The following is a 12,179-nucleotide window of genomic DNA, read 5'->3' as shown; positions in this document are numbered from 1 at the left end:
GTATCAATTAGTAAACAGGAAACAGAACAGTTACAATCATTAAATTTATAGAAGTTGAGTATGTAAGAACCAGAAATAGATGGGTAAATAAGAATTGGGACTGGGCATAAAGAACACACACATACACACACACATTCACTCACTCAGAATGACAACTTGAATAAAACATGTAGTAATCTTATGCCTAATGTCCATTGACTTCTTTGAACCATTGGAAAATTACTTGATTCAGAAGAAGGAAAATCACTGTCCTGTGTGTCCCTCGTGTTTCTAACTCCTAGATCAGCAGTAGTGAGCTCTCAGAGGTTAAGAAATGCCTGGCTCTATAAGTAGCCACACACTGTGATGCTCTAACAGCATTAATTCTATTGCACCACAGAGAGACATTCTCACACATGCAGAGGTCAGAAATAAGCCATTTGTTTTAAAACCTAGGCATTTGATAACAAATGCAGCCAAGAGAAAATTTCTGGGTACTAGCCAAGTATTTTCTTCGTTTTATTGTTTTAAGGCCCTGGTGAGTAGTTACTATTGCATATGAATTATTTCAGCATTATAGAGAGAACATAACATTTGAGTAAATGCTTGCAAGAAATGAGTAATATCTATCAATAATTACAAAGGGAATGTTAAGGGTTGGGTGGCATTAAGCTTCTACTGACAGAAAACACTGGGATTTTTGTTTGCTTCTTGTTGTTGGGTTTTTTTTGTTTGTTTCATTTTGTTTTTTGTTTGTTGAAAACAGGGTAGCTCTCTATAGCCCTAGCTGTCCTGGAACTCACTCTGTAGACCAGGCTGGCTTCATACTCACACAGATCCACCTACCTTTGCCTCCCAAGTGCTGAGATTAAAGGAGTACACCACTACCACCTGGCTTATTGTTTTTTTTTTAGATGTCTTTCTTGGTACTTTTAGGAATGCATGAAGACAAAAACTCACTAGCAGTGAGACTTGAGCTGTAAATAATTGCTTTAGCCTTTGTCCCTCAGTTTGAGATTTGTGTTCCTGGACTACATTATTGAATAGGTTCTTGCATTACACAGAGTAGAGATGAGAAAGCATTGAAAGCTGGTTGGCAAAAACAGTAGTTCTCAAGTTGTTCTGTTTCTTTGGTCTAAAAGAAATCATCTTCTATGCTACAGGCCTACAGGTTTTCCAAATGTGCTATTTCAGGGTGTATCAGCCAGGGTCATATAAAACCTACTGTGAAATACTCAGTAACTAAAGAGCTTCTTATCAGATTTTATGTTATAGAATTTCATGCTTGAGAATGTCTCTGGAATGGTAGTATTATACACAAGTGCTTGAAATAGTCTCCCAAGTTTATCTTATATCTGTCTAAAAGGCAGACATCATACATTATTGTACATTCTATAAAAGAAAATCTGTGTTTGTTTGCTATGAACAACAAATGCTTATCTTCTAATTTCAAATATGGTTTATCTAACATCATTTTCCCCAAACAAAAAAGAGGAGTATATATGATTTATATTGAAGACTATTCTTGTAGGTTCTGAGAAAGTCATTAGTGTACCAAAGTTTCACTTTATTATGTAACCCCCATCAGTCAATTGACCTAACACAGTTTCTTTGCAGCAGGCTCTAGTTTATAAGTGGATAGCAGCAGCCGTCACAATGGAAGGTCTAAGGTTCATTATATGATTTGTTTCAGCCATCACTGCTCTTATAGATTCCATTAGCAACAGGGATGCAGGGTTTTTAAATTACTCAGTTACTCAGAATTACATTAGATAGCAGACCTACAAAGGAAAACAAAAATGTCTCTATTTTGCCTTAAACTTTCCTGTCTAGTTGTTTCCACTTATTCCATTCCAAGATTACATGTTATTGAGTATGGCTCTCCTCAAGCAGGGGCCATACTTGTCTTCTGATAGATCACATGCTTACACCAAAACAAGAGTGGTGATGGGCTCTAGGTAACACACATTTGAGGTGGTATTGTGTTCCCCGAAATATTGTGCACCCTAATAAACTTCTCTGGGGTCAGAGACAGAACAGCCACAATATTAAACATAGAAGTTAGGCAGTGGTAGCACACGCCTTTAATCCTAGCATTCCAGAGGCAGAAATCCATCTGTTCAAGGATACAGTCAAGCATGGTGACTCATGCCTTTAATCCCAGAAAGCAAGCCTTTAATCCCAGGGAGTGATGGTAGAAAGCAGAAAGGTATATTAGGCCTGAGGACCAGAAACTAGAAGCATTTGGCTGGTTAGGCTTTCAGGCTTCTAGCAGCACAGTTCAGCTGAGAGCCATTCGGATATGAGGACACAGAGGCTTCCAGTCTGAGAAAACAAGATCAGCTGAGAAGTTGGCCAGGTGAGGTTAGCTGCGTCTTGTTCTGTCTCTCTGATCTTCCAGTGTTCACCCCAATACTTGGCTCTGGGTTTGATGTTATTAATAAGAACTGTTAAGATTCCTGCTACACACATTGGATCAATGAAGGAAGGAAGGCATAAACAGACACTGCAGCAGCTCCTTCGGCCTGGCACCGAGGTGGTGGCAACTTTGGACTTCATAGTTAACAGAGACACCAGTTTCCCTAGATTTGTGTTGTCTTGGAACTAATTGGTCAGTCTGGAACAAACAGAAGCCCAGAAAGTCTGATAACATTGATTGTCAATTCTTTCAGTGTCTGAGGCCTAAGAGATAATATGACCTCCTCGGATGATTTCCCCTTCATTAGAAGACATGGTCTGGATCTTTATCTCTGATTTACAATCTATATTCTATCTACAAAGTCCATTGGTTCAAGTTAGTAGTAGTTGAGATTTGATTACAAAAAAATATCAAAAATGAAAACAGTCAAGTATTTTGAGAACCACAAATAGAGTGTGTCAGACCTATTGAAACAGTGACAGATACTTGGAAACATAAGGACTATGTATGCTATTACCATTCAGCATCAGTTATATTAGATATGCTAACTTGATACCATGATATTTACTATTTCATCCTATACTTAACCAAAATAACTACAGAATGTTACTAAAATGAGTTCAGTACACTAACTGATTCCCTGCAAAAGTTTTTAAATTAATCTAAACACTTATTCTTTTAAAGAAAATAATTTTGCACATAGGTGTCATCCTGAAGCTTGAATGGGAAAACTGTGTGTACACACAAAATAACAGCTGTCTAAGTGCCTCCATGGACCTTCAGTGCCTCAAATGAGGATTTTCCCCTGCTGTGCCTGGTAGTTAGATCAGGCTGGAAACGACTTTCATGTTCCTCAGGGGTACAGTCTAGCTTAGGGTGCTCACAGATCACCCATTCACTCTGACTAATGGAGAATGCGGACTGTGCTGTATCCTGGAAGACTCCACAGGCTGGTAGAATGAATACAGGTTAAGACACTGGTGAAACCGCTAGAATGATGCTTTTGAAGCAGATTCCGTTTGGGCTAATAGACTTCTTTTCAAGGTTGGCAGCAACTTGAAAAAAATAAAGTTTTCTTTGAAAAAAAACATTGGACTTCTTCATTTTCTTTATTATCTCGGTACGAATTTTGAGTATGGGGGTCTGGAGGGATGGTTCAGCAGTTAAGAGCACTAGCTGCTCTTCCAGAGGACCTGGGTTCAATTCCCAGTACCTACATGGGAGCTCACAACTGTCTGTAACTCCAGTTCCAGGGGATCTGACATCTTCATACCAATGCACATAAAATAAATAAGTTAAATAATTAAAAAAAAGAGAGAGAGATTTTTGTGTGCTGCTTCTGTACAGGAGTCCAAGTTAAACTTGTTGGAGATGGGTTAACGAATGAATCTTGAACAGACTCCTGATTTTCTTTTTCTAAGATTGAAGGAAAACACAACACCACGACCACAGGGCTCAGAAGTGGATGGAATACCATTGGGGTTTGCACTTGCTCACTTAAAACATCTCACCTTAGACATGAATTACCTTCCTTCTGACACAGTCCAGAAGCAACTGAATCCTCAATACTTATCCTTTTCAATTAAGTCTTGACACTGCAAAGATCGTAAGTACCAGCACTGAGCCAACTCTTGTTTTACTGACAGTCGACAGTATGCCACAGTTAATAAGTGGATATTTTAGATGAGTAAATAATAATTAAAGGAAAACATCACGCAAGTTCTGAACAGTTTATGCAGCCAGCATAAAACCCAGGGTTTGATGAATAGATACCAGGCTGTGTGGGAGAGAGAGGCTGCAGGCGCTCACTAGAGAAAAGCTTTTACAGGACAATGTTTGATACACTACCAATTTTCTCACTGAATTTCGCCACTGCCTTTATGAACACTGTAACACTGCCACCTTGGAAGTATCTGTACAGACAATGGAATTGGCACTTCTGACTAATTCATGTAACAAATATGTGACTAACATTGCCCATTCAAGTAAATATTAGCAAGAATGTATTTTGCTCTACAAGTCTATGTTGGTGGGGGTTTCTCAGTGCCATAGCAAAACAGGAGAAAGAAAACCAGGGGAATTATCTTATGGAGCACTAAGAGGGATAAAAGGAGGAAGGAAGGAAGCATTTGACACGAATCTAGGTAGGTGTTAATATTCTGACCTTCCCCTTTGAATTCCTGCCCCTTGGCACCACCCTTTGTCCTGAAGTAAAAGCCTCATTTTAAGGACAAATCCCTCCCCTTCTGCCCTCTTTCTCTCTCTTCTGCTTTTCCCCTTCCCCGCCATGAGGTGAGGTATGCACACTTCCGCTTTCCCTCCCTTCTCTTCCTTCCTGTCTCCCTCTTTTCTATCTTTCTCTTTATCTCTCTTATTATTATTACTATTATTTTTTTTGATGGTTTTTCAAGACAGGGTTTCTCTGTTGCCTTTCCTGGAACTCGCTTTGGAGACCAGGCTGGCCTCGAACTCACAGAGATCCGCCTGCCTCTGCCTCCAGAGTGCTTGGGTTAAAGGTGTGCGCAACCACCGCCCAGCTAAAATTAGATTTTTCCCCCCCCAGAGCTAAGGACCGAACCCAGGGTCTTGTGCTTGCTAGGTAAGTGCTGTACCCCTGAGCTAAATCCTCAAGCTTATCTCTCTATTATAATAAACTCTCTCCGTGTGGATGCAGTGCCTTGCTGTGAGTGACTGTAATACATACCGCTGCCCACCACTACATCTGCACAGATGTTTTCCCTCACGCATGGGAGGGATACCCTAGGGGTTCCACACATGCAATGTCATAACAGTAGGACTAGCCACCAATTCTACTTTTCACTAAAATATTACTAACCATGGGGGAGTTCATATTTTAGTTGTTTTTTTTTTTTTTAATCAACTGATTTTGTTTTAGACGTTAAATTTCACATTAAACTGGCACCTAGGAACCAGGTACATCAAAATTATAAAGGACTGTTTTAACATAAGACAACCAATGAGCACCAAAGGAAAAAAAAAATAAGAAGTAACTATTAAGGGCCAGCAAGATGGCTCGGTGGGTAAAGGCACTTGCCACCAAGCCTGAGTTCAATTCCTGGAACTCACGTGATACAAGGAGAGAGACGCAACACACTCATGCTTCCTTTGACCTCCACATGCATGCCTTGGCGCAAATACACACATATACAATAAATAAATGTTAAAAAAAAACAAAACCCTCTAAAAGTAACTATTGTTCTTATAATTTAAAAAGCCTTGGCATTCTCAACCATACCCTCTTCTACACACCAAAATCCACACATCAACTTCTTTCAACTGTTCATCCCTACTAAAGGCAGTAGACTAGTAAGCCAGACACTTTCAACTCAAAAGTATGAATGATCCCTATGACTTCAAGGGACTCTATGAGGTTTACTCTAACTTAAAAATATGAAACTCTTTTTTTCGGTGAGATTACATTTTTACAGCATGACTGTGCTACTTTTTGCTTGCTATAGTTAATCTAAATCTTATATTGCAGAAGGACATATTTATTCCTATATTTCACTCACACACACTGCCAAAATTTTAGTCAAGAATTACGTCACTGTGTTTTTATATCAACTAACCCAGGTCCTAAAGATGAATCCCTAAAGGAGGACCTGTTTGGAAAACAGACTTTAACTTACTCATTCTGAAATGGTTCTGAGATTTTATCAGAAGACTTCCTGTTTAATCTACCCACCGTAAAAATCATCTCAGTTTAATTTCAGGATTTTTTCCTCTGGTCTTCTTAAGCCAAACAGTGAGCCAGCCAGGGGGTTTCATTGGCGAAGCTGCCCATCTGAAACTCAGTCCACTAGCGCAATGGCAGGTCTTCCTCAATTCTAACACATCTTCGTCCCTTTTCATGTCCTCCCAGATCTTCCGAACTGACAGAAGGCTCTCCCTGTCATTTTCTTAGAGGTCTGCATAAACGAGGACGGCTCTCTGAGGCTGACAAATGCAGCTGCTATTTTCATCTCTGCTTGTCACTGTGTAATTGCGGCAAATGCAACCGAAAGTACTTTGACTTGAAGGCCATTTGACAGAGGGATGAAAACACATTTACTCTTTCAAGGCTTGTATATTTTCCTGGGAGAAGCCTGCCTATAAGATTTGTCCTTTTATCCTTAGAGAGCTATTTGGGAAATATCTCTGAGCAGAGCCATGAGGCAGAGCCTTTTCCCTGCATCCTCCTCATCTCCTTTCCTCACTTCTGAACCCTCCTGTGCTGGGAGCCTTCCTTTCTCCAGGGTGAGATGGGAAATGTACATGTGTTAGGGAAAACACCCAGCTCCCTTCATTCTTGCAGTTTGAGGAATTGTTTTGCAAATCTTTGCCACAGTTAATTTAGTACAAATAAAGGGAATACCCTGAGTGGTTTTGTTTTTTTTCAATTCTTTGATAACTTGTTTCTTTTCAAGAAATTCAAATTCAGTAAAATAAGCTGATTGGATACAACTGGCTTGCATATCTTTAGGAGGAAGTCCCTTGAAAAATACAAGGAAGTCTGGCTTTGCAGGATTTAACAAAAGGGAAAGGTGCGGAAATAATGTTTTTAAATTGCTGAAAAGCTGTTTCCGGCTCTGTAAATCATCCCAGCTTCTGAACCTGCACAAACATCAAGTATCATAATTGCTTTGAGGTCTCAGGTGGGTCCTGGACCTGTTGCATACTTCTTACCTATGAACAGATTCCACTCAGTATCCAGATCCGCCTGGTTGGCTAGACAGCCCTTCATGACGTTGAGGCAGTAGTTGTTGCAAGGTCTCACGGTAGGCAAGCCTCGGCAGTATGGGCAGTACAGCATCTTCATGAGAGCCCGGATGCACCCAGGGGTGGGGCTCACCTGTGAATGTAGAAGACAGGGAAAAGCAATCAGAATCAAAGAGATGAGGGGGAGGGAAGTAGTCGTGCTCTCCTCAACCACGTAATGAGACGAAGGCAAAGGAGCTGGACGGAGCCTTCTGCAGCCACGGGCTCAAGGAAACTGTTTGGAGCAGAGCCCTTCTTAAGTTTTGATGTGGAAGCAAGTCAGTTTCTACTAAATACTTGTGCTCAGCACAGTAATCGTTTCCCGAAAGGTTTCTGTCCACATTTTGCTCTTTCTCTCTGGCGTTGCAATTCCACCCGAAAATATGGACACCGTTTCATTGCCGTAGAATGTGGAGTGACATAATGCGTGTACAGGCACTTGAAAAGCGAAGGCTCCATAAGGATGTCGTTGCTACTAAAGTTTAATGTGACACTCTCAGCAAAGTTTCCAACTGATTACTTGATCCTTTTCTAGCAGAGCTGGCGGCTACCCTTCCTGTGTTCACAACTCTGACAAAGGTGCAGTATCGCCTTGTCTGGGATCTATGTGATCCAGGCCGGCATAGAAGCCATGGGCCTCTGAGGATACAGGACTCCAGAAAATGCATTGAAAATGGATCCAGCTTGAATGCAAGCAGGAATTCTCTCAGGAATTCAGAGTCATCACTGACGCACTTACTTGTCCACAGCAAGGAATGCAGTGCCCCGAATCAGTCCTAAAGCAGGCAAACTTGGGGCCCAAGGAAGGTACGAACTACAAGAATGAGAAAGGCAATAGAAGTCTTCCTCTGGGAAACACACAGCCACCACGGCCAGGAAGCCAGAGCAGCTGCTCAGCGCTGGGTCTGCATAAGGAAGGGCCTCTGCATAGTCATGGCTGGGTGAGCAGGGCCTGGGGGGACACACCCCCAACTCCTGAACTGTTCACTGCTGACAAGTGAGAAAAGGATTCATTGCCCTCAGTTGCGATTCACTGGTGACCCCACCAGGTTCCAGTGGATAGCCCCGATCCAATGGTTGCACAGATGGTCATGGTCAAACTAAGGAAGGTGGCAAAAATAAAACTCAGATGTCATGGATCTAGGAAAGGGACTGCTAAGTATGAGGGGTAGTGGCCATAGGGGTAGAAGGGAGATAGAGTGGATGTGCTTGTGGGCACAGTGTATAAGCAGAACATATTATATATATACATATATACATACATATACATATATATGTAAAATGCATATATTTATATAGAATTATCAACAAAATAAATCAATAAAAAGAAAACTGTATAATGATAAGGTATCATTAACCAAAGAAGAAAATTGTAATTTGATGTCCAGAGGAAGAACACATTTAAGGACTGTTAGCTCCTGCTGGCCTGCCTCTGGGGCGTAGCAGTTACATCATCACCTGCAGCATAAGCTAACAACAGAGCAGTTTTTCATGACTAGATGTAAAATTATTGTGCAGCTATAAAGACTGGCTGGTGCTCACACGATTCTGATGTTTCAGTCAAGTGTCTACCTACATGCAGCTGTACTTGTATTTCAGACATAAGAAGAAGCGTGGTGTGTCATTCCGACCTCCTTGAGAATATGGTTTCACAGACAAGCACGACTCTAGGAACGGCTCCCCGAAAACACTAAAGCATCATGGCATGGCATGACTGGAACGTTGGGAGAATAATGATTTCCACACTTTAGTTTAACCACAACCATTCCCTGACAGTTTGTTTTTGCCTAGAAATCAAACTTAGGGATTTCTTAATACAAGCCTTTGGTTTCTATAACCATTTTGCCTTATTCGACAAATAATTGTGCAAGAATTTGAACTTTCAGAAAAATTGGCATTGGTACTATCTAGTCACACTTGTTATCCTAGATGGTATTAATGGTTTATTGCTGAGGTCAGCTGAAAGCTCTGAGAAACTTCCTTTGACCCTGTGATTTCTTAACCCTGGAACTGTAGCAATTAGGAACGCATCTTACTTTCCAGATGCATTTGGTCATTTTGAGACATAGACCTAACAGGAATAAAATTGTAAAATCCTAATCTTACAAAGTTACCAACTTTTAAACTGCTGAAGATAATTAAGATGCACAAGTTAATGGTCATCCATGCTACTTACAAATGTAATTTATTTCCAGAGACAGGCTTAGAGGAGAGACCAATTTATAACAGCCATTACATAGCCTTCTGTATATGTTGAATGCTTGAGTAAAATAGGTTAAATTTGAAATGCGCGTTCATGACAGGAAGTTCTCAGGCTCAAGTAGTTCATTTGGATGGAGCATGATCCCACCAGAGTGGGATCCGGTTGGAGGAATTTTCTCAACTGAGGCTCCCTCTTTCCAGATAGCTCTAGCTTGTGCCAAGTTGACATAAAACTAGTCAGCATACCCTTTATCCCGGCATTCAATTCTATCTCTTAGCAAAAGCTAATTTCAGAGTCTATACCCTAACCATTCATGTTTCCTCTTCAAAGGAGAATGACAGATAACTCTGTCTTCAATCCCCCAGCTTTGGGAAGTTATTCAGAATATCCAAGCCATGTCTTTGACCATTGGTTTCACATCAGCAGAGTCAACAAATGATTCTATTAAATGATGATATCGCAAACCTCCAGATTCTTCAGGAGCAGATGACTTAAATAAAGGAGATTCTCTCTACCCTGGGTTCACCTGTGGTGCTTTGAGAGTATAATTTATTCTCTACCCAGACAGAGAGCTCCAGGGAAATCCCTGTACCTTGAAGCCCACGAGGAAGACACAGGCTTTGGCGGTGAAGCTTGTGAATGTTTTCTAAGAAATTCCAAAAGCCAAAACCTCATTTAATTTGGGTATCTTGCTTGACAAATTACGCTTTTAAACGACCAATCTATAGTAAACTAGAATGTTGTTAAGAAATAGTTCACTGTTGTCAGTATGTGGTGAGCTAGAGATTTGTCCATCGTAGAGTTGGCTTTAGCCTTCTTTGTCAATTCAGCCCAAGTCACAGATAAGTCATTTATTACAGCTTTGACGTGACTAACTGTTTTCATCTTTCATCTCTCTACTAGTTGAGTGTATGGGATGAAATGTTGTAGTTCTTAACGTTCCTCGTAAAGTGGTACAGTTGCTATCTCCTGACTTATGTTCTGGATCTTTGCCAACTGTTAAGTTTTATCATGGCCCCTTTGATGGATCCTCTCTGAGGAACCCCAACTGCTGCATCCTCATTGCCCTTTTGGTAGCCTACAGAAGAGATTGGTGTCCCCAAGTCCCTAAAAGCAGTTCAGATGACCTCTGAAAGGGGACTGATGGGGCATGGACCATCCAACTCATCCCTCTTCTTGCCAGTCTGGACATCAGTTTTAAGACTCAGAACTAAAACGTCAGACTGAAGCCTTCCCTGCATCATTAACCTCTCTGTCTCAACCAGGTCAGATCAGCTTAACATCTTTCAGGACCAACTCCACTCCTTGACTGCTACAGTACTCCACAAATAGGAAGGACTAGATCTAAGTACTGCTAAGGATTTGTGCTCTCCTCTGTGAACATGCTGCTTCTGGACCAGCAGATGCTAACTGGTTTGTAGTGGGGATGAGAGATGGGGGCCAAAAATTATTCAACCACAAACCTCCTCCTGTGTATGGGCTTCTGGTTCCTTCCCACTCTGGCTCTTCTCCTGGATGACTCCTTTCCTCATTATATTCATACTTAATTTTTATAGTCTTTTAAATAATTAACTTAAATCAACTTCACCCCATACCTGAACAAACTGTTCCATGCAAGCTCTCCCAGTAGGTTTCACCCTACAACAGCTCAATTTCTTCCTGATATATCTGCCAAAAGACCCTTTAAACACTGTGGAGAAACTGTGGGTAAAGGGACCTTCCTTCATCCTTTCTATTCCAAGTGATGCAGTTCTTCACGTTAGTCCTCTGTTTGGTCCTGTCCCCTTCCTTGGTGCTCTGTGGCTCCTCACTACTTCTGCTATCTCATTTTGGTGCACAGTCCTGGCCACGGGGCCAGTCACTGTCACACTGAGTCCACTCGATGCTCACTTTCTCTTACTGTCCAACTCTATCTCTCCTACCTTCCCTCTTCCCCTCCTCAAACATTTCCAGAAAATCTTATAGTTCTACTTTATAACCAAATCATCTGCTTAAAGCCTCTAGTAATTATTTTCCAAGTCTGTTCAGAAATACAGGACTGCAATCGCCTGATCCATCATAGTGAGTCAAGTTAAGACTCTCCCCTGCTTCATGAACAGGGGATGCCCTTTTCAATGGACCCAAAACTATCCCCTCTGACACAGACCTTCCTCAGCAGAAAACAACTTTAATGCCCCTGCCCCACATTTTTATACCTTCTCAGAGTTAGAAATGCTAGCTTTCTGCTGAAAGACTACACTTCCCAGCTTCCCTTGAAGACTATGGGAGTCATTTCAGCCCTAACAAGAGGCAGCATCCCATCTTCTTTTATAGACATTTTGGCCACCCTCACAGATGGTGGCAAAAGTGCCTCTTTGATGTGAATAAATATGGTCCTCCTCAGGTCCGACCAAGTTTCTCTTATTCCTGCTTTCCACCTGTCTACAGCTGCTCTTAAATAATCTAACATGCATGAGTTAGATTTTCCTACATTCACATTTTCATAATCTCTCTCCATTTCTTCAATGATCTTTATACACTACAGCAGTACCCTGATTGCTACTTTTTCCTGGTAATGTAAGATTGACTTCAATAAAACCGCCATCACAATGAACTGTAGGAGTCAGTGTGTTAAGAGCTCAAGTCAAAGATATAAAGTAAAACATTAGAGGTAAAAGAACAGTGGAGGAGGCCTTGATCCTACAAGTGAAGATATCAACAGCAAAGTCAGAGCAAAGAGATAGATAATGAAGCAGACTCGAAATCTGTGAAATCTGTTGACTCGGTTGAGGACATGCAGTCAGAGCATCAGCCCCAGGTTGGTTATTTCATCGAGAATGA

The 12,179-nt window shown here is 41.2% G+C and overlaps 1 protein-coding gene across 1 annotated transcript in view; it reads right to left on the bottom strand.

Annotated features, from left to right (window-relative positions):
• The window catches only part of Gpc6 (glypican 6), a 1,071,780-nt gene that overhangs the window by 353,167 nt on the left and 706,434 nt on the right, over positions 1 to 12,179 (bottom strand). Inside the window, exon 4 of the mRNA XM_006994688.3 lies at positions 7,085 to 7,250. Coding sequence (XP_006994750.1) covers positions 7,085 to 7,250 — 166 coding nt within the window. The remainder of the gene's footprint in view (positions 1 to 7,084; positions 7,251 to 12,179) is intronic.

This window comes from Peromyscus maniculatus, chromosome 9, assembly GCF_049852395.1.
Source record: "Peromyscus maniculatus bairdii isolate BWxNUB_F1_BW_parent chromosome 9, HU_Pman_BW_mat_3.1, whole genome shotgun sequence".
In the NCBI taxonomy this organism is placed as follows: Eukaryota; Metazoa; Chordata; class Mammalia; order Rodentia; family Cricetidae; genus Peromyscus; species Peromyscus maniculatus.
The sequence above is the reverse complement of the archived record's forward strand: the minus strand, read 5'-3'. Positions and strand labels throughout refer to the sequence as shown.